The sequence below is a fragment of the Quercus robur genome, chromosome 2 (assembly GCF_932294415.1).
Source record: "Quercus robur chromosome 2, dhQueRobu3.1, whole genome shotgun sequence".
NCBI lineage: Eukaryota > Viridiplantae > Streptophyta > Magnoliopsida > Fagales > Fagaceae > Quercus > Quercus robur.
Window position 1 is genome coordinate 91,192,629 of NC_065535.1, and position 23,537 is coordinate 91,216,165.

Consider the following 23,537-nt stretch of genomic DNA (forward strand, 5'->3'; position numbering starts at 1 on the left):
ATACTGATGTTCCTAAATTTGTTCCTGTTTGTCACTTTTGTGGTGTCTCCGGTCACATTCGTCCTAATTGTCATAAACTGAAATTTAAGCATTCTATATTTCAGTCTAGGATTTGTGATGATATTTCTCTTGCCATAAGTCCATATAAATTGTTTCATATTCTTTTGAAAAATTTGAGCTTGTTGGCTTGTGAAAAGAATTTGCAGGATTTTAGTCTTTCTCAGAAGATTGGTGTAATCCCTCAAATACACTCTGCTTCACATGGATTTTCACCTACAAAGCTGAAGAATTGTGCTAGATGGGTGAGAAAAGATTCTCTAAGGTGAGTGTTGCTGACATGTTCTTGATTTAATTCTTTCAATTATTTGTGGACATGTTTTGTTTTTGTTTTTGGTTGTTTTTGTTTTTTTTAAGGTTGTTTTTTAAAAAAAAAAAATCCAAAAACATTGAAAATTTTCAAAAAGACAAAAATATTTTTTTTTTGTGTCTAGTTTCATTTTTCTTGAGGATTACATGAATTATGATATCTCTTTCTTGATTTAGAACATGCTTGACATTGTGGAGAAAATTGAATAGAATGTGTTATATATGTGCTAAGCTATTTTTTGATTTTGTATGAGTATGTACTAGTTTGTACATGTACTCATGGGTTAATTAAGAAATTGATATTTCTTGTTTGTGTACCCTCTATAGCTTAGTTAAGCACTGTCATGCATTGCATTTGCATTGTTCATTTAGCATAATGTGTGCTTTTTGTTTTTGGTCATAAATTTTTTAAACCAAAAAGATTTTTGTGTTTTGTATTTTACATCTTGGATTTATAGTCAAGGATTGGCCGTTTTATCTTTACATAACATGTTTATGTACCTTGTTTAGCTTGGATGAGCTTCTTTTATTGCACTTTACTAGTTTGAGTTTTGTAGTGCATGTTGTGTGGGAAAGATGTTTATGGTTTTGATCACTTTGTCTTGATCTTGAAGTCACATGTCTTTGACTGTCGGACTTGAACCTTTAGAGAAAGGCATAAATAACTATCTCACCACTATTCACTAGCCAATCATGAACACCTTAGTGCATATCGTAAGATTTTGTGCTCGAGAAAGCATAGCACATGCATAAAAAGAACATAAGGTATAGTCTCAGTTTAATTGCTTAATACTTAAAATTGGTGTGTACTATTAGGCTTGATGCCAAATCACATAATTAAAATTGGTGTGTACATTATCCTGGCTTTTTAATAAGTTTCTGAATGAATTAAAATTGGTGTGTATATTATGAGGCAAAATTCAAGAAACTTACATGATTGCAAGCTTATGATCTAGGAGATGTGGGAGTTATATGATGTAACTCTTTAGGTGATAGTCTCTTTTAAATTCTATGTGATGAATTTTGTAAACTTTGTGATTGATTGCTATTCACACATCACCTCACATGTATCTCAAGCTTTTACTAGTTACACACACTATACGAGTTACTCTTTGCTAAACATTGTACATATTATTGTGTGTGTTTATGGTCTGACCAACCAAATTTTGCAAATACTTTGAATTTTGTGTAAAATGGATTTGATGCTTGAAATTTTATGGAGAATGTAAGAGATTTTAATTTTGGGAAATTTGGGCTTCAATTCTTGTTTTTGAAAATCATATCATCACATACTCATGCATTTTGTTCCTCAATGTCAATGCTTTGAGTTGCTCCTAAACGTTTTTTTTTTTTCAAAAACTGTGTTTTTCCTCAAATTTAGTGAGCCTCTGCCAGCTTCGATTGATCCATTCTATTTTTTGATCAATCGAAATTTTTTTAAAAAAATTTTTAACGAGCCTCTATCTGTTTCAATCTATCGAAACTGTTTTTCGATCAATCGAAACTCGTGAATCAGGTTTTTTAAAAACTCAGATTTGACTTGTTCAAATCACTTTTTCAAACTTTTTCTCTCTCTTTGACTAAGCAAGGCTCCACTAAGATTTTTTGTCGTTTTCCTCCAAATTTTTTGCAAGGTTTTCCTCTCCCAAGGCCGGTAAGATCTTTATACCCTTCCTTTTGCATTTATTTTCATGTTTTCATGCATAAACTCATGCATTTTTGTGGGTTTTTCGAAACTTTTCAAAATTGGGATTTTTGTTGAATCAATCCTCTTTTTCTGAAATTGATCATTGGGTTTTGTTTCTATATTGTTATATTCATGATATATGTTGGTTAATTTTATCAATTTGGGGCTTTGTGAAAAATAAAAAATTCTAGGGTTTGTCTTGAATCCAAATTGGGGCTTTTTGTTCAAATTGGTTCAATTGATGAAATTGGCTTGTTGAATTGATGTAATTGGTCTTTATTTTCTGAAATCTATCTTGTATGATGATCAATTCGTCAATTTATTACAAATTGATCAAGTGGTTTTTCAAAATTTTGGGGTTTTTGTTAGAAACTCAATGCTCAAGCCAAATTTGTGAACTTAAACCAATTTTGAACTTAATTGCACTGTATTAGGTCATGCATCACTACATTTAATTTGTTCATGCATCATATAGATTTTTGTTCTATATTGTTTTTGTTCTAACTTGCAGTCTGCCCTTGGTTTTTGTTTTTTTTTTTTTTTTTGCTTTGTGTCTTGGTCCTTATCCTAGCACTATGCCTAGGAAAACTAGAGCCCATAGAACCCCCTCCACTTCCTCTGTGTCTCCCTCTAGGAGTGAGGTGTTTAGGAATGGCAAAAGCAAAGAGGCCTTTGAGAATTTGGACAGTAAGCGTAAGATTTAGGCTGAGCGTGCTGTGATTTTAGATGAGATTGACCGGCCATTAGGGCTAACTTTGAGTCTAGAGGTTGGTTGTCCCTCTTAGAGATAGATCATCCACCCCCGACCACCCTGATTAGAGAGTTCTTCTCAAATCTCTCTTGCCACGTCTATGATTCCAACACTCCTCAAGTAGTGGCTGAAGCTCTTGGGGTTTCGATTGTTTGGGAGCCTGACTATCCCTATGATGAGTCTCCACCCTTAGATGTTGTCATGTCATACATCACTGGGTCTTCTATCCAGTGGGGTTCTGATCCTCGGATCACGTCTGTTGAGCTTACCGAGACTGGCTATCTTTTCTTTAGGATAACATGTCATTCTTTGTGGCCTATTTCTCATCTCCACACCATCCCTCTAGAGCGATGTATGTTTTTGTATGCTTTTGTTTCTGGTGTGTCTATCAGTTTCCCTTATCTGTTCCTTCATTCTTTGAACGAGGTTCATAGGAGTTCTGCCGTAGGGCATGCACTTATCCATCCTATTTTCATTCATAGGATTTTGTTGTTTCTTGGTCTAGATGGTTTTCCTTCTAGTGAGCCTGTTCATGTTGTTGCTCCTATAGGTGCCACCTATCTTAGGCAGAGGGCTGCTCACTTGAGAGTTGATCCTTCGCATCCTAGAGGTGCGCCATCTGGTGTTGTTCCCCCTCCTCCCTCTTCTACAGGTGTTGATGCTACTGAGGCATCTGGTGCTGGTGCTGCTGCTGATGCTGATGTTACTCCACCGACTACTTCGAATGATTTGGACATTCGACGTATGTTGGATCATGTCTTGACCGTTCAGGCGACTCATGGACAGATTTTGGTGGACGTGCTCAATGAGATCCGTGCTTTGCGTGCAAAGTTGGCATAGTTTAGACAATCGTCACCGCCACCTCCCTTTTGATGATGGATTTTGATTGCCTTTTGGCATTCCATCACAAAAAGGGGGAGTACATATTTGAGCTTGTAAAGTTTTGTCTTCAGGGGGAGAGTATTTTTGTTGGTTGGAGCTTGTGGAGTTTAGATTGTATCTAGGTGCTTCACATTGTATTTTATCTTTTTAGCTCTTGCCATATTTTTTGTTAGGATATTCATGTTAGGGGGATTTACTTTTATTGCTTTATATGTTTCTTGTTTTCAACTGTTTTTTGATTTATATTTATGAGTTATTCATTGATATATGTCTGTATTGTGTGTTGTTTGAAATCAAGAATTTATTATTGTTTACTTGTATTTTCCACACATGCAGTTATGCATTTTGTTTAGTGTTTCAGGAATTATACAGGTTGATTCAATTGAGTTGCTGTCTACACTTGCAACTGATGGATAGTAGTTAGGATTGAGTTTGTTTTATGAGCATTTGTTTTGTAAAAGGTTTTTCTTTGTAAACTTTGAGCTTCTAGTTGTGTGTTGTCACGGATTGCCAAAAGGGGAGTTTGTTAGATTCTAAAGACTTAGGTTTTTATGTATTTAGAACTCTAATGTGTATTGTTGGCAAACCATGATCAAAACAATATGTTTAGTTGTGTTTAGACTTGCTCAAAGTTGTATCTTTTATGTAAAGTTGGAATCGAGCCAATGCAGAGGTTACTGTGCATTTCGGCCTGGCTCGATCGATCGAAGCTTAGGCTTGATTGATCGAATCTTGAGCAAAATGAGTTTTTCTGCAAATTTCCAACTCAGCCCTAGTTTGTTTAAAACGCTTAGGGTTTTCTAATTTGTCCTAAGTATAAAAGGAAAACCCTAGCCACATTTTAGTATTGCTCATATTGCTGTTTGTGTAAATCTCTTGTGAGATTTGAGGAGCTTTCCTTTACGTAAACTTAGGGTTTTCAAGGAGGAGATATTATCTACACCTTGATGATCAACTCAGTTGCTGCCATTGAAACTAAAGAAACACAAGCGGGTGTGCTTGTATCTAGTGGTGAACCCAAGAAAGAAGGAGTCCGTGGATTTGGAGCTTACACGTGGTCATGTCAGTAAGTTTTACTGGTGGGTAGCAATAAGAAGTCGAGCGTGGGGGCTTGTAAGTCTTATTATATGAACTTCGATTCTTTCTAGTGGATTTTCTTTTTACCTTGAGGATAGCTAGGTTAAATTCTCCCCAGGTTTTTTACCGGTTTGGTTTTCCTGGGTTATCATATCGTTGTGTTATTTATCTTTCCGCTGCTATGCATGATATGATTGTTTGATTGTGATAACCTAGACTTGTAATTTGGACTAAATAATCACTTGGCTAATTAACTAGGTTAATCTGATTGTGGTTTTAAGGGATCTAAAAACTAGTGCAATTAAAAATAAAAATAAAAATAAAAAAGAATCTTAGTTGTTTATATAAGATCTCAAGGAAGAAGTGTCCTTTTATCCATGGTTTAAATAGCAATCTTTTCTAAATTGAAATATTTTGTTACATAAATTATAGTTTGAAAGTGTATAGAATATTTATTGTATTACACAAATCTCAAGAGCGAAATGTCATTTCATGAAATGTTTAGGATACAATATCATTTTGTAAAATCTCAAATAAATTTGGTGCAATTTGCCAAAAAAAAAAAAAAAAACTTTTATTGGAGAGTATGGTTTTGTCCATTACTTTCTTTTGAGCTAAATGGTTTTGTACATTACATTTTAGAGTAATTTTGCATCTACAATATTTTCACAATAAATCCGACGTGGTAAGCTATTATTGTTTCTAATATGGGCTTACCACTAAAATTGCTTTTTTGCTCACTAATAACAGCTTACCAATTAAGATTTTTTTTAGTAAACAAAAATACTTATTAGAAAACACACAAAAATAGTAATATTAGTGTTTTAAACCGGGTTTATAATGCATTACATAACTAGAGTATAACTACAAAAGGGCATAACCTTTGTAGTTGTAAACTGGGGTTATAAATAGCAGACACTAGACACACACAACCAATGTAGGATAAACATCCCTATTTTTTTTTTTTGAGTAAACAGTAATACTTCTTAAAACACACACGAAAATAGTAATATTATTGTTTTAAACCGGGTTTATAATATATTATATAGCCAGAGCACAACTACAGAATGACTTAACATTTGTAGTTGTAGAATTGGGTTATATATAAATAGCGGACACTAGACACACACAACCAATGTAGGATAAACATCCTTATTCTTTTTTGAGTAAACAATAATACTTATTAGAACACACATGAAAATAATAATATTAGTGTTTTAAACCAATTAAGATTTGTTGTGAAATTGTTGTTGACATAACATTTCTTTTATATTTTGAAATTAGAAATTAATTTTTCTGTGACCACAATAAAATCTCACAATATTTCTAAAACAAATTAAGGTGTCAACCCACTATAAGTCAAAATAAAATTAATAAAAAATGATTATTTTGGGACCCACCACAAACTCAAAACAAGCTTTTTGTGAAAATGTTGTAACATTTTGTTATAAGATAAGGAATGAATAGGGAATTGAAAATAATGTTTTACCTATAATAATAATAATACTAATAATAAGTAATGCCACGGGTCTGTTTGGATACCGCTTATAGCTGAAAACACAGTAACAAAATAATTTTTAAATATGTAAATAGTGCCGTGGGACCTAGTTTTAAAGCAAAATTTGCGTTTTTCCGTACTTGCAGGTCCCATGAACAATGCACAGGACCTAGGGAAAAAACGCCAAATGAAGACGTGGATTGTTTTCGATGCAATCCAAACTCAACCTACGTCCATAACAATTTCACAACAAATCTTAATTGTTACTGGTTCTCAACTTATGCCCACCACTGAAATTACCTTTTTCCTTACCAATATCAACTAGCAATAATCTGTCACTTTGGATTTGTTGTAAAATTATTGTGAAAATGTTGGGGACATAGTATTTTAAAAAATATTAATAATACAAAGTTAGTAACAAAGCTCTATGATCACCTATCAGATAAGGCAATGTCATTACCCTAAAATGGTTGTAATTTAATATTAGGGCTTGGATTTTAAAGTAAATGACTAAATTGACCAGATTAATGATCTATAATTTCAAATTTGTTCTTGATATGTTTTCTTTGTTTTGATCTATAGATTTTCCATTTGTCTGGTTTTTTAGTAAGGAAAAAGGGGCTCACAAATTACCGCTAAAACCTAATTGAGTGCCCATCTAGACATTCAAAATTGTCATTATAGTTATGTTGGGTTGCCAGTTCACTCTCTACCTCCCCATTTCCATAATGCAATTAAAAACTAGAAATGAATTTAGCGTGAGAGAGATGTCGCATATACACACTATAGGGTATACTTAATCGTAACAATGGGCTTTCATTCCCTCTACAAACTAAAATCATTATAACAATAATAATAAACTTGAAGAAAAAAAAAATCTCAATTCATAGATGAAAACGACATGATTTTAGCCACATGAGCCACTATACAAGATTTTTTTTTTTTTTTTTTTTTTAATGATGAGCCACTATACAATTTTTTCCTAATGATATTTTAATTCCCTTATCATTGCTCTACTTATATCTTCCACTCTCTTCGTGATATTATTCTCCAATGTGATGCTGAAAATCAAGGCTTTACACATTGATCCTATTGAATTTCGTCTATTTGAATATGCAAGCTTCACAATCCAACCTTCAAACTGTGCAACCATTTCTTGCCAAAAGAAAAAACAAAAGCTTTGTGTCACAATGCAATCAGCTAATCAAAGCATCCAGATGTCATCATGACCAAGTATCACACTAACTAAGCAAGTGGCGGCTCCAATAATTTTTCTCAGGGTGTTCCTTAAGAAGCATAAATTACACAATCTAATAAAAAGAGAAATTCATATATTGACAATAACAATAATAAAAAAACACACAAATACATAAAGTTTACAATTGCCTTCTACGAGTTTTCATATTTTGAAATCATTGCATGATAGTCTCATTATCAATTCTACAAGCTACATCTCATTATTGTTTGTCTTTTATAAACTATAATTTGTTATATTGTTGTTTCATTAATTATAAAATTATTGATTGTTGTTTAGCCTAACATAATTTAACTTGTTTGTCTTTTATAATATATTGGTTAATTAAATTATTAATTATTGTTTATTAGTTGCTTCCCTTAAATAATTATTGGTTAATTAAATTATTGTTTATTAGTTGCACTAGCACACATCTCATGTGCATTTACTTCCCCCAATTCAAATATCCCACGCGAACCCATGTGCCCATCCACCCCCCACCCCACTCAACTGACAAGCCCTATCACAAGAGCCAGTTGCCAATCAGAAAAATTCACAATCACAAATCACAATACACTAAAAGACAATTAATTGTATCACACCAACACCAACACCAATACCAACACCAATGGATAAAGCCAAAAAGTCAAAAATAGGGGGCAAAATATTAATAAAGTTAAAGCTAAATTAGCCAATCACAGTTCAAAAGAATCAGATAAAGTTGAAGTCTTAAAGAATAAAGAGAGAGAGACTGAGAGAGAAAAAGAGAGAGAAGTTAGTAAAGATGAAATACCTTGAGGGTGAGGTTGAGGGAGCACCGGAGCAAGGAGGCCTAAGGCTAAGGGACGGCGCTAAAGGAATCGAGGCCAAGCTGAGTGACGAGCGAGCGACAGCGACGTGACCCATCGACGATCTCCGATCTCTAATCTAATCTAGTGAGCGATTTTCGATGCCTGAATCCCGATGCAATGTGCACTGGGTTGGAGCTCGAGTTGTGTTGGTTGACCGATCTCTAATGCGATGATGCTCGATCCATCTGTTGGCTTGTGTTGTAGTGTTGCTCTGTTGTGATTTTTGTCTTTAGCTTAGGTTTCTGATTTAGTGATTTGAGATTTTAGTTTTTGCTTTAGCTTTACCATTTGATAAATTAGCGAACGCGTATATTGGGTTTTGGTTTTTTTTTTTTTTTCTCTCTTTAGATTGGGTTTGCTTGACATTTAGGATTGATGTTGGGCTATTTTGTGGGCTTGCTTTGTTACATTTTTTTTTTTTTTCAGATTTTAGTTCAAAATTTTTTGTGGGCTTTTTTTTTGCTTGAAAGTAGAACAAATAATTTTTTTTTTTTTTTTATTTCTTGGTGTTCCTAATTTTGCTTGAAGGTGTTCCTAATTTTTTTTTAAAAGGTAAACAAATAGAAATATTTTAATTATTATATATATATATATATATAAATATATTTTTTTTTTTTTCAAGTCAGGGTGTTCCTAGGAACACCCTGGACTCAACGTGGCACCGCCATTGAACTAAGCCAAGGCTTGAGCCATTATAGAGCAATGAGATAGCTGCTGCTCATATATATAGCTCCCAGAAAATACGGTATTTGGCATCATGGAACTTCTTCACCTTTGGGTCTTTAGATGGATGAATGACCTAAAATATTCAAACATGTACAATACAAATGAAAAATCAATAACAGATGCTAAAGTCCTGTAAGTTCAAGAGGATACAATGCTAGCTCAGAATATTTGGACAGAGGTGGCAATTCACCATTCATATTTCATTATTCCATAGCCTAAGTTGTTGGGCTCTCTTTGCTTACCCTTAGCACTGCTAGTAATCTACATTGGGTAGTGATACAGGTAGTCTATATAATGTTTGGAAAATTATTACAAAACCAAGATACAATTGTGCAAACCATGTATTATTAATGGTCTTTATATGATACCAACCAAGCAAGAAAACAAAAGAAGAAAATCTATAAAAATTAAAATTAAAAAAAGGGCCAAACAATCCTCAATTCATAGATGTGGATCTCGGAGTTATGAATGGGGATCCCTGAAACTCACAAAGAAAAAAGGAAGTGAGTTCCATCCAAGTCAATCTCGAACAAAATATCAACCTCGCCCTCACATGCAATCTTACTAAACAAATCGTTGTATACATAATATCTGAAATGATACCATGCTATTTGTGCAAGTTTGAGATATCAAAACTAATTGAAGTCCTACTTTTGAATCAAGACCAAAGTACCAAACAATAACAATGCCTGCTATGTGGCATGCATACCAGTTACCATGTGGAAGGTTTTACCCTAAAACTACATTCAAGACCCTTGCTTAGTTCGAACACCTTTTTCACCTCATCTTAAATATAAAGAAATAGGATTGAGTTAAGAAAAAAAAATGTACCTGACCTGCTGCATTCATTGCCCTCATGGCCTCATTCAGACTTGAAAACTTCTTTGCAACAACTGCACCAAGAATGGAAGCACCCAAAAGCACGCAATAGTGACCAGTGTAGCAAAGATCATAAATGATGCAATGGCAGGAACAATATATCTAAGCAAAAGTTGCTTCACCCTTGATCGTTGAGAAGAAATCAGACTTGTGCAAGGTGGAACTCCAAAAATTAGATTCCCACAAAGTTCTTCATTGCCTGAAAATGATTTTGCCGTGAAGTTTATAAAAACTCCACCTGATGGAATCTCTCCTGATAGCTTATTAAATGACAAATTCAAATACTTGAGATATGGAAGTGCCTCAAGAGACTTAGGAATTGCACCTGAGAGATTATTGTTCGAGAGGTCCAACAGATCCAATCCTTTCAAGCGTTCGAAGGATTTTGGAATTATCTCCTTGAAATGAGTTCTTTGACAAATCATGACTACATAGGCTTTCAAAAAAACCAACGATACTTGGAATATTTCCAATAATTTAGTTACGAGATAAGTTCATGAATAAAATACCATCTAGTTCTCTCATGTTTGGAGACAAAGATCCACCAAAGTAATTCAATGATAAATCCCAGAATAGTAGATTTTCAAGACTCCATAATTTCAATGGGATTCATAACGTCAGTTCATTCTAACTTAGGTTTCATCCCTGCAAGAGACTGAAGTTTCTGATGCAATTTGGGATGGATCCAGAGATTTTTTTTGTGAGAGAAATAATTCTCCCAAATTCCTTAGCTGACAAAGTTCTTCTGGAATGTTTCCTCCAATATCGTTCTCACTAAGATGCAATCTCTGCAACCCTTGAAATCCTCCGAACGTTGATTGTATGTTTCAAGTCAAATTGTTAGAGCTCAAATCAAGAAAGATCAAGTTTTTCAAGGAACCAATTCCCATTGGGATAAGTTTCTGATGTAATCTGGAATTGTAGTATTGAAGGAATTGTAGAATATAACCAGCTCTTCCAAAAATATGCAATTAGATAAAGATTGAAGGAAAGTCAGCTCTTGCACTCTAGGCTCCCCTGTGAACTGATTGTTATTCAGATTAAGACTTCGAAGGTATTTCAAGTTCCCAAGACTTTTTGGTATTGGTCCAAAGAGTAAGTTTATTGCAAAATCTACTAGGGCGAGATTGGAACAATTTGAAATATCCGATTAGATATGACCACTAAGTTTGTTGCCACCCAAATACAGAGTTTCAAGATTAGGACAAGAAAGCCCAGTATCTAATGGAAGATTTCCGTAGAAAGAATTTTCCATTAAGGAGATCCCTTGTAGGGAGGAAATGTTTAAAATATTGATGGGGATTGTCCCTGTGAGATCATTCCATTCAAAATTCAATATATATAGATTAGTAAAATGCCATGAATCACTCAGAATGCTTCCTTTTGTAATACTTCCAACAAACTTATTGTATGACAGAGATATTGCTACAAGGTTTCTACAGTAATGGAAAATGCTGTGGTCTGGTACTAGTCTGAACGAAGTATGCATGGGTGCATTGTTCTCAACTTTTGTGGGTCTGGGTTATTAATGATGAAGGATATTGGTTGATTAATCTATTGCTGCTTCCTCGGATTGGCTCATCTCTTTAATTGTTTGACCTGATTTAATTACTTGTTTAACATCTTTTACGTTTGCTTCAGGTGACACATGCAGACTTCAAGAAAGCAAAGGAAAAAGTGTTGTACAAAAAAAAAAAGAAGGGGTGCCAGAAGGGCTCTATATGTAGAAGGTGGCCACTTCCACTGGCCCGAAAAGTACACGTGCATCTTCATTGTTGTATTTAGCTTTTGATGTCAAACTAATTTGATGTGAAATATTTTGCTGAACAGTAGAATGCCAACACCTTTTTCTGGACATCACTAGTATTGAAATTAGGCACTGCCATGGGTTGACTAAGAAATTTTAACTTGAGTTCTCTAATCGAGATAGGAACCCTTATTTTAGGAATTGCATGTTTTAGGCTAAATTATGACCCAAAGTGGGATGTATTTTAGTTTTGGGATACAACAAGCAAGATAGGTAATTACATGTTGGGCTCAGTGTTCCAACAAAGTTTACAAAAAGGCATGAGGCAATGCCTAGCCCACACCGACATGAGGCCTAAGGCTCTTAGATTCACAACAAAAAAACAAAATATATAGAGCAGTGCTCTAGATCCACTACAAGTATAGAGCAGTGCCAAGGGCCTATGTTTTCTTCTCCAAACTGATTTGAAGTGTGTGCTGTGTCAAAATAATCCTACTGTTAAAACCTTGATTTTTTGTTTGACATATAGTGTTTCTAATTGCAACCAATGTGGTATGTATTAGTCTATTTAGGCCAAGTGGATCATTATTGGGTCTTTGTTTGGGCCAAGTGATAGAGCCACACTCTCGCCCTACATGTAGTACGTGAGTGGGTTTTGTCAGGGCCCTCAATTTCAAGCATTTTTTATTTTTCGCCCTCTGTAAATCCTTTGGTTGAATGGGATCAAGTTATAACTCGTTGTTTCAAGTAAAATCCAAATATGCATTTCTTAAAATTCTAATATTAAAACATGAATTTATTTAAGTTGTCTTTAATCATTCAAATCATTAAAAACCCTCAAATTCCAAAATTAGACTATGAAAATTTAGAAAAGTCAAAAAATATAGTGAAATATTTCTTACCTTTGGGAATTGGGATGCCTTGACGATGTTGGTTCTTGCAATTTTTGGTTTGGGTATATTTATAATTCCAAAGGAGATTGATTTCAGAATTAACTAACCTTTATATATATATATATATATATATATCAGACAATGTAAAATTTCAAAAGAAACTAGAATTTTCCATAAACTTATTTTTAAATCAAAATAAATCAATAAAATTATATTATATCAAACAAACACTAAAAAAATAACAGACACTCAAGAGATTTAACATGAAATCAGAGAATATTACTCTTTAGCTTTTAGTGTGATATATCAGAGATATAGTTTAGGTTCGCCTAATATTATATGTTTTCTTTTTCAAGTCTATCATGTTTTTATTTGTGATAATATTGGTGCGATGTATATATGATCATCAAGCTCTATGTTTCAAGCTAGGACGAAGCACCTTAAGATTGGTTTTTATCTTGTTAAGGAAATGATTGCGAAATGGTGGCATTCTATATTGTATATGCTATGTATCCCAAAAAAGACTGGTTAGCCCATATTTTCATTAAGGGACTTCATTTTGCTAAATTCTAGAAGATCAAATTCAACCTGAACCTTCTTTCAAATTGTACTTAGTTATTGAGCAAAAAAAAAAAAAAAAAAAAAATCTTGCACGAATTGTTGCAGGCGAATTGAGAACATTTGTGTAATTATGTGTCATTCCTTAATACAATTGGTATTTTTGTTAGTCATTCTTTGCCTATTGATACTAAGAGTATAGGTTTTCTTATGCATAATATCCCAAATATATTTTTCATACAAGATTTTAGAATGTTAAAGTAAATCTTCTATATACCATATATTAAAACCCAAATATATTAACTTCAAATATTAATAACTTGGGATAATTTTAACTAATATTGGTTTCCCAAGTAACACACAACTTGTAAGTACCTTAAGGAATAACAGGATATACCAAACCAAACTCAAAAAAAGAAAAAAAGAAAGAATAGAAAAAATCAAGCTTTAACAAGGCATTTGCATGTACACACATACAAAACGTAAGCAATAACACAGGTATTAATATTAGACACCCCTGTTTATGTTTCCATGTAATGCCAATTTGAATTTGTTAACCTTGGTCATAACGTCCTTGATGTTTGGTCTTTCATCCGGTGATTCTTCAGAACATCTTAAACCTAAGTCTAAGATAGATAAAAGAACAGTTTGCATGTCTGTTACATCTCTTCCATCTTCAATCCTGAGCAAACCATCATCCACGACTTCCATTCTATCTGGAAGTGATGCAATCCATTTCCTTATAGTTAGTTCTCCAACAAACATTTCACTGGTGGGTTTCTTTCTTGTGATGATCTCCAACAATATTATTCCATAGCTATAAATGTCACATTTGGTTGACACTCTCCCTTCCGAGCCATACTCTGCCAAGCTCACATTTGTCAAAATGTCGATAAGTTAGTGGTCCACATGCTTGCCAACAGGAGAGAGAATAAGTTTATAAAAATAACCATTTATATATTCACACATTTATGCAAGTTTTTTTATTTTATTTTTAAATCATGTTTATTGTATCCATCCATTATCAATATATTGATCTATATGTGTCGATTTGATTTATTGAAAAAAAAAATTATAATATGATCAAGACATGTCCATTTGCTATTATCTCGATTCTAATAAAAATAAAAACACATTTGATATTATGTTCTTAGGGTTTACCTTTGTTATAGGAGAATATATGTGTGTATATATATATATATATATATATATATTATGTTCTTCGAGCACCTACCTATCCATTTGTGTCTTCATTTCCAATAAGTATAAGAACACAATATTTTTCACAATTTTTATTTTAACTACTAACATCCCCAAATCCTCCATGACCACTATAATTTATAGTGTCAAGGGCTATAAAGTTAGGTCTAATTAATATGGGGCATAAAGCAAGCCGAACATTACCGTAGTTCCATTAATAAGTTGAATATTGAAACTCACACTAAATTTATTTTATTGAACAAATTCATATTTGATTAGTGAGTGTGGCTCATATAACAAATGACCTTAATATAAAGAGAAATGATATGTCCACAACATTTTTCACAACAAATCTTATGTGGCAAGTTGTTACAGGTTGTTATTGGTAGGGTAGAAAAGTAATTTTAGTGGTAGGTTCAACTTAATTAGTACCAATAACAACTAATCACCTATGATTTGTTGTGAAAATTTTGTGGACGTAGAACCTCTTTAATACAAATTATTTATATAATTTCGTAAAATAATTAATTAATTATATATTGAACCAGTCACACTATAGTTTAAAGTGTATCTTCATATGTATCTAATGCAATTACAAAACTGAGCTATGAACTACCAAGCAAATTGTTAATCTTCAAAATTGTATCTATTAAAGCTATGTACAAACTTAGCCTAGTAATTAAATAGATAGACAAAGATGAATTTATGTACCTGGGGCAATGTAGCCAAGTGTACCGAGGGTTTTGGTTTGTGTTGCGTCCCTGTTCAGGGCTAAAATCTTTGCAATGCCAAAATCACTAACATGTGCAACCATGTCCCCATCCAAAAGAATATTGGAAGGCTTCAAATCACAATGTACCACAGATTCTGATTGACCACTGTGGAGATATTCCAACGCTAATGCAACATCAACTATAATGCTTACTCTTTGGACAAGATTCAAGCAGTTGTTATGAGAGTATAACCACTTTTCAAGGCTACCATTTGACATGTATTGAAGCACCAAAGCTCTAAACTCAAGGTTGGAGCATGTACTAATGACTTTAACAAGATTCCTATGTCGGATTGCCCTTAACACCTTGCATTCAGCATCAAAACTTTTGAAAGCACCCTCCAATTGCAGGTGTAGAACTTTGACAGCAATGATAGTCCCATCAGATAGTATTCCTTTGTACACTAAACCAAAACCTCCTGTTCCAAGCAAGTTGCTCTCACAAAAGTTGTTTGTTCCACGAGAAAGCTCTTGATATGATATCATTCTATGATCCATTGTAGGCAATGTGATAGGCAAGCCTGGAATCTGCATGTTACATTGTGGATGTCTTCTTCGCATTATGACCAGTGCTGCAAAGATTATAATTGATGCAATGGCAGGAACAATATATTTGAGCAAAACTTGTTTCACCCTTGATCCAGGAGAAGTTGGACTTGTACAAAGTGGAACTCCAAAAATTGGATTCCCACAAAGTGCTTCATTACCTAAAAATGATTCTGCGCTAAAGTTTGCAAAAGGTCCAGTGGATGGAATCTCTCCCGATAGCTTATTGAAGGACAAATTCAAATTCTTGAGATATGGAAGTGTCTCAAGAGATTTTGGAATAGCACCAGTTAGATTATTGTTTGAGAGATCTAGCTGCTCCATTCCCCTCAATTGTCCAAAAGAATGTGGAATGTTTCCTTGGAATGAGTTCTTTGACATGTTTAGATAACTTAGGCTCTCAAAAGCACCAATGATACTGGGAATATTTCCAGTAATTTGGTTACAGGATAAGTCCATGACTCCAATAGTGCGCAATTTTGTCATGCTTGGAGACAAACTTCCGTTGAGGAAATTTGATGATAAATCCAAGAATAACAGGTTTTGAAGACTCCACAAATTCAATGGGATTGATGATGTCAATGCATTATAACTCATATTGAATTCTTGCAAAAGACTGAGGTTTCCAATGCAATTTGGGATGGATCTTGAGAGACTGTTAATAGAGAGCGACAATACTCCCAGGTTCTTTAATTGACAAAGTTTTTCTGGAATGGATCCTTCAATCAAGTTCTCGTCAAGATACAATCTTTGCAAATTCTCCAATCCCCCGAGTGTGGACGGTATGTTTCCGGTCAAACTGTTAAACGACAAATCAAGAAAGTTCAAGTTTTTGAAGGAACCAATTCCCATTGGAATTTGACCCCTTATTTGGTTTTCACTTGTAGCAAAGTATTTAAGCGAAAGTGAAAAATTTCCAATGGCATCTGGAATTGTAATATTCAAGTTATTGCCAGATAAATCTAGCTCCTCCAAAAATCTGCAATTAGTTAAAGATAAAAGGAAACTATGCTCTTGATGTCCAGGCTCCGCTGTCAGCTGATTGTCATTTAGACCAAGCCATTGTAGATTTTTTAAGTTCCCAAGATTTCTGGGTATATGTCCAGAGAGAAAGTTATAAGCAAAATCTACATTGAAGAGGCTGGAAAAATTTGAAAGATATGATGGGATATGACCACTAATTTTGTTCAAACCAAGATATAGATTTTCAAGATTAGGGCAAGAGATCCAAGCATCTAATGGAAGATTTCCAGACAAGGAATTTTCAACCAAGCTGAGCAGTTGTAGAGAGGTAATGTTGAAAATATTTTGGGGTATTGTCCCAGTGAGACCATTCCGTTGAAATAACAAAATTTTCAGATTTTGGAGACGCCATAAATCACTTGGAATGCCTCCTTTCATGTTGTTTCTTTCGATGCCAAACTCTTGTAACATCGACAAGTTGCTTATGATAGGAGGTATATTTCCAGTAAAGTTGTTACCTCCAAGATATAGCACTTCAAGCTTTTCTAAACTCCCAAAACCTTTTGGAATACTTCCATCAAACTTGTTGTATGACAGAGATAAGATAGAAAGCTCTGTACAGTTATTAAACTGTGAGGTGAGCTTACCGCTGAATTCATTTTGGGAAATATATAGTTCTAGAAGATTAGGACACTGGGTGCAAAGATTCATTGGAAGGGTTCCTGAGAAGTGATTTTGTGTAAGACCAAGATCTATTAGAAACGAGAAGTTAAAGATGAGAAGAGGAAATGGACCAGTAAGGCTATTTGATTTCAAACTCAAGATCTCTAATGACGACATATTCCTGAGGGACAATGGAATTGTACCCACAAGATTGTTTAAACTAAGATTTAATTCGCGAAGCTTTGTTAACATGCCCAAATCTTGTGGAATGCTACCACTAAAATTGTTGTTATAAAGATATAAATATTCAAGCTTCTGGCAATTATGTATAGTTGGAGGGATACTACCTTCCAATAAGTTGTTTGACAAGTGAAGTTTCCTCAAGCGGTGTAGATGACTAATCTCATGTGGCAGAAAACCACTGAAGCTGTTGTTTTTAAGATCAAGTGAGACTAGGAAGGAGAGGTTGGCAATATGAGGGGAAATGGTGCCATGGAGACCCACGTAGGAAAGGTTCAAGGCTGTGACTCTTTGTCTGCGTCGGCTGCAAGAGACCCCAAACCACTCACAGAAGTTTGTTGTTGTGGACCAGTTACCACCAGCAAAGACAGAATCGTTTGGGCTAAAAGTGATTTGAGATTTGAAGGCAATGAGAGCTGATTGATCGGTAAAGTTGTTGGAAGATTGGGACAACTGAAGTACGCATGGCTGCATTAACAGAAAAGCCAACAGGACGAAAATGTATGGCCTTTCCATTAGCGTAATGTGTGTGCACAAGATAGACAGAGAAGGCTCTTTGGAATAGGTTAGTCTTGCCGTTTAATTGGAACAGCTTATTAATACAAAATCATTTCAGATGTATCATATTCATGGGTATGCAACATGGCTATTCGACCCTATGTGTGAACATAACATAGATTTTTCCTTGCGTATGTCCCAAGATTCCACTCTCGTCAACGAAAGCAAAGTAAAAATAAAGTGGCTATCAGTATCACACGAGACTTTCATGCAACATGACAAGGAACAAATGGCCAAGTAATTGTGGAAGGGACATCATGACAGAGAACAACTTTAAAGGTGGCAGACACATGGAATCTGAGAGTGGACTGTAAAATTGACAGAAATTTCTGTTACCTGTTTACAGGGGAATAGAGATGCGCAGGTATGGAAAATATGGAATTGACTACAACAGTTAAGATTAAGAAAAAAGTTTGTTCTTTTTTTATAGATAAAATTGTTGGTAAATTCAGTTTTGTGAGTGAATTCAATTGAGAAACCTCTGAACATACCAAGATATAACGCTCAAGAAACCGTGGGAGTGGTGGGACTCGTGAGACTCATGCTTTGCCTATTGATATATCAAAAGAAACCTTAGTAGCTTTTTCTTAATCGCAAGATCCTAGATGCATTTGTTCATTAGAGATTTTATAATTCTAAAACTCAATATTCTTTATGTCAAAAATTAAAAGCTTGATATAAAAAGAAAAGCTTTTGCAATTAATTTAACCCTCATCTTGTGGGTTCCAATGAGTTCAGTTAGTAAAATTTCTTATTTTGGTCCGATGAAAAAAAAAATCATCAAGAGCACACAACATAGGTTGAAAGTGAAACTATATATCTCCTTAAAAAAAAAAAAAAAAAAAAAAAAAAAAAAAAAACCCTCCTCTTATGACGCCATGGCTGACACATCACTTTTTTTTTTCCCTTTCTTTTCTTCCCCCTCCTTTTGCAATTAATGCTTGTTTTTTCTATTTATTTTATTTCTCAACTTCCCATTTACTCAATCAAAATCATCTACTAAAGAGTACTAGTATCAAGTGTGTCAAATGCCAAACATTTGACATTTGGCACACTAAGACCAAAAGACCTTTCACAACTTCTAAATGCTAAAAAATTTAGCATGGATGAATAGTACCATTCCAAATTTGAAATGGTACGAACACAAATGCTAAACCAAAAAAATAATTTTTTATTATTTTTCTCTCCTCTCAATTATTTATTTGACTTTTTCTCTCTCCTCTCACATATCTGTCTCTCTCCTGTCTGCCTCTACCTTCCTCTCAACTCTTCTCTCTCCTCTCTCCCTATCTCAACCTCTCTCTCTCACTCTCTTCCTCTCTCACAAGCCTCCAATCTCACCATGGTTTCTACTTCGCTTAAAGCCACTCATCTCGCCATGGTTTCTCTTGCTCTCTATATGTTTCTTGACTTTAATTAGTCTTCCATTGAAATTTGGCCATAGAAAGAGAAAAGCCACAAAGTATAATGTTATCATCCTCACCCTCTATGGCTAGATCTTTTTCAAAACAGTTGAGATGACATGTGATTGGTGTTAATATATAGTGGATCTATGTAAAAGTGATGTAAATCCAATCACAACTTTTCACATCATCCATTGTGAAAAACTTGTGAAATTTGCTAACTACTTGACAGAGGATTAAATTTCAATGTGTGCCATTGCATCCTAAGCTTGCATAGAGGCCAATGAGATTTATTTCTCATATTCTCTTAATTGGAAAATGTTAAAACTTTTTTTTCTTTTTTTGATACAAGATAGAATTCTACTCTAGCCTAATCTAAGTATATATGTATGTGAAACTCCCTCCTAGAGACTTGAACCCCGGCCCTTGCCCCTCCACATTCCACAAGCACTTATACTTGTGGAGTGACCATCGCACCAAGGGCGTGCGGTGGTAAAAATGTTAAAACTTAAAACTACGAATATTTTACTACAAACTAATATGACAATAAATGTAATTGGTGAACTCAATAACATAATGAATGAATATTTGAATTATTTTTTTGATTAGTAACAATATGCTTATAAGTCTTATATGCGTTACAATCTATTAAAGTGGTATGTTGTAATTGATGGAAAATAAAAATGATGTTTGCAGTGGCTTCATATGAAATTGATTAACTATCGCACGCAACTTATCGTTTTGGTAAGTTGTGTCCATAGCAAAATATAACAATAATAATCAATTCTTGTGCTTACACGGCCCAAACCAATACCCTATTGATGAATTTGTTTTGTTGTACACCACTCTTGCCACCAAGCACCAAAGTATAGAACATAAGAGGAGTGACGGATACTATAAATTTTATTATATAAGGTAAAACTGATGCTAAGAAACTTGTAATTCAATTAACACATTTTGGTGTTTCAAATGAAGATGTTCAAGATACAAAACTCACCTCCCCATTGTTATAAGTATCAAATTACTATATGAAAGATTTTTTTTTTTTTTTGGTTAAGGAAAATTACTATATGAAGAACAATGTCGTTTTCTGTTAGAGAACTTAAGTTCTTGTTGGGAAATTTAGACCCCAGTTGATAGAATTAACAATTTTTAAATCGAAGTTGTTAATTAGATTTATTATGAATAAAACTTATTAAAACAAACAAATATCAATATCATGTCAAAATCATGTAGCAGAAAAATAAATAGGACAAGATATGATAACCTAGGAAAACCAATGAAACAAACTAGTTTCACAGTAAAAAAACCTGGGAGGAAACCTTCCCAAAAAGCAATCCACTATAGAAAAGAGAAGTTTCAGATCTAGTACAAAACCTTTGTCCTTAGACTCTACAATCCCCGTAGATGAACTTACAACAGAAACCTTCTACCGCTTCAAAACCTCTGAACTCTTCAATATATGAACGCCACCCTTTTTCATGCACGGATCTCAGTACGTGACTAACTCCTTTGCACGAATCTCAGTACGTGACTCACTCACCAACTTGAAGAAGAAGAATGTTGGCTGCAAAGTTCTTCACTTCATCAACAATGAAGATCAAGAAGCACTTGGTTACAAAACCCTAAGGCGCAAAGACACAATAGCTTCTTTCAAAGAGAGAATAAGGTATCGGTCATCTTTTGCATATGTTCTGCATTTTATTCTCTTATGTGACGGCCTCTAAAATAAGCCTTATATAGGTCTAGGGTTGTGAGAAAAGAAACCCTACACATACATGTCAACATAGGTCAAAAATCAGATCTAAAAATCTAAATTCCTGTAACCTCGATCTATCGAGAGGTGTCGAGGAGGTGTCAAGCTTTAAGCATCGACAGATAAAACTATCGAGGAGGTGTTGAGCTGGTGTCGAGGGGACATAAATTTGCTTGATCAATCGACCTAGCTATCGAGAGGTGTCGAGATTGCGATAAGAAGCAACTGAAGAGCTCGATAGATAAGCCAGGTGGAGAGAGGTGTCGAGCAGCTGTCGAAAGGTGACGAGCAGTTATCGAGCTTTAAAATTCAGCACTTTCTCACTTGATTCTTTGACAAACTTGCATGGCTTTAACACTTGAACTTGAAACAAGGTTTCTTGAAGTATTAAACACATCTTAGATCTATCCAAATACAAGTAAAGTGCATTTCGTCAAAGGATTAGCCAATTACATAAAATAGTGACATATGTTCCTAACAGGTGAATCACATATGTCCTTACAGTTCTCACACGATCCACACATGAGACAAAGACTTAAAATTCACATATTCTGCACATGGAAAATACAATTCTGCACGTGGAAGCTAAGCCCACCAAGCCCTGTTTTAGATTCTGTTTTAAGTTTTTTAGTTTTGGGATATTTTTTGCTTAGCTTTAGACTTGTATATATATATATATATATATAAGCTATGAGTTGTAATGTAATTATACAATTTTTTATTCAATAAAATTGGAAGTTCATATTTAGTGAGAGATTTTCAGAGAGAAAGAGAGGGGAAGAGATTTCTATAGAGAGAGAGAGGAAGAGATTTCTAGAGAAGCACTCGGACTTGTATAAAGTGAAACTCCAAAAATTGGATTCGTAGAAAGTGTTTCAAAATCTAAAAATGATTTAGCCGTGAAGTTGGCAAAAGGGCCACTAGATGGAATCTCACCCGATAGCTTTATTGAAGGACAAATTCAAATTCTTGAGATATGGAAGTGCCTCAAGAAACTTAGGAATAACATTAGAGAGATTATTTTTTGAGAGGTCCAATTGATCCGATCCTTTTAATTGTTTGAAAGATTGTGGAATGTCTCCTTGAAATAAGTTCCTTGACAAATCAAGATCACATAGGGTTTCAAATGCACCAATGACACTTGGAACATTAATTTGGTTACAAGATAAATTCACGTGTTCAATAGCATCAAATATTTTCAGGTTTTGAGAGAAAGATCCACAAAGGGAATTAGATGATAAATCAAAAAATAGCAGATTTTCAAGGCTCCACACATTCAATGGGATTGATGATGTCAATTCGTTATAACTCGAATGCATAAATAGAAGTGCTACTACACAAGTTCTCGACTGCAACTCGACAGGTCGAGAGTCACCTATCTCAACCAATCAAAAGACACATCTCGACTATTTGAGATTCATGCAAATTGGTTTTTCAGCTTTTCATCTCAGCTGTTGGATCAGGGGCGGCTTGATGTATTTAGGGGCCTAAAGCGAAAATTGATTATTTTGTTTTAGATGCAAAATTGCTACTAATTAACATGAACTACGTAGAATTTTTTTCTTTTTAAAAAAATTTTAAAGATAGAAAAAATTTGACAAAATTTTTCATACTTGTTGATGTGGCAGATTGATAGTGGTAAGTAAAAGAATGGTGTTAGTGATAAACTTAGATGAAAACTAGTAAAAGTTTGCTAACTAAACTCTTATTATTATTCTTTTTTTTAGAAGTGTAACATTCACAATATTTTTTACAATAAATCTTAGGTTTTAAGTTGCTTTTTATTTTCTATTTGAAAATATCACTATAATTTTTTTTTCATCAATAACAGGCTATAACAACCTGCTACTTAGCATTAGTTGTAAAACTGTTGTGAAAAATATTGTGAACATTGCATTTTTTTTTTTTTTTATTTGTTTTTCATCTGATAAAAAAATATTATTTTATTTATTGATTATAAATAACCCTATTGGTTAAAATTTGGGGGCTGTTTTTTTTACTTAGGGACTTAGGCGACCGCATCTCTCGCTCCAACATTCAGCCGGCCCTGTGTTGGATCTAGGATTTTGTGGATCTCGAGTAGAGTATATAAGCAAGCCTTAGAGCACATTTTTACATATACAAGATACCAATGTATTTTTCTATGTGTGTGTGTGTGCGCCCGCGCGCGCGTGTGTGTACCTAGAATTTTTCAAGGTCTCTTAAAGCCTCAACTGGAGACCTATATGCATACTAAAAATCTGGTGATTAATTGAAGTTGTTTCATCCAGTTTACAATCATGTTACT

The 23,537-nt window shown here is 34.1% G+C and overlaps 2 protein-coding genes across 3 annotated transcripts in view; both read right to left on the reverse strand.

Moving 5' to 3' along the window:
• LOC126715773 (LRR receptor-like serine/threonine-protein kinase EFR) overlaps positions 1–18,130 on the reverse strand; it is a 138,896-nt gene extending 120,766 nt beyond the window's left edge. Inside the window, exons 1-2 of one of the 2 annotated variants that reach the window (XM_050416557.1) lie at positions 15,061–18,129; positions 13,433–14,012 (exon numbers count right to left, since the gene is read on the reverse strand). In XM_050416557.1, the coding sequence (XP_050272514.1) occupies positions 13,657–14,012; positions 15,061–18,049 (3,345 nt within the window). In that variant the 5' untranslated portion in view covers positions 18,050–18,129 and the 3' untranslated portion in view covers positions 13,433–13,656. Of the gene's footprint in view, positions 1–13,432; positions 14,013–15,060 lie in introns of those variants that run through there. The other variant, XM_050416558.1, reaches the window with a different exon arrangement.
• LOC126715774 (uncharacterized) overlaps positions 1–23,537 on the reverse strand; it is a 73,652-nt gene that overhangs the window by 18,282 nt on the left and 31,833 nt on the right. The window lies entirely within an intron of this gene.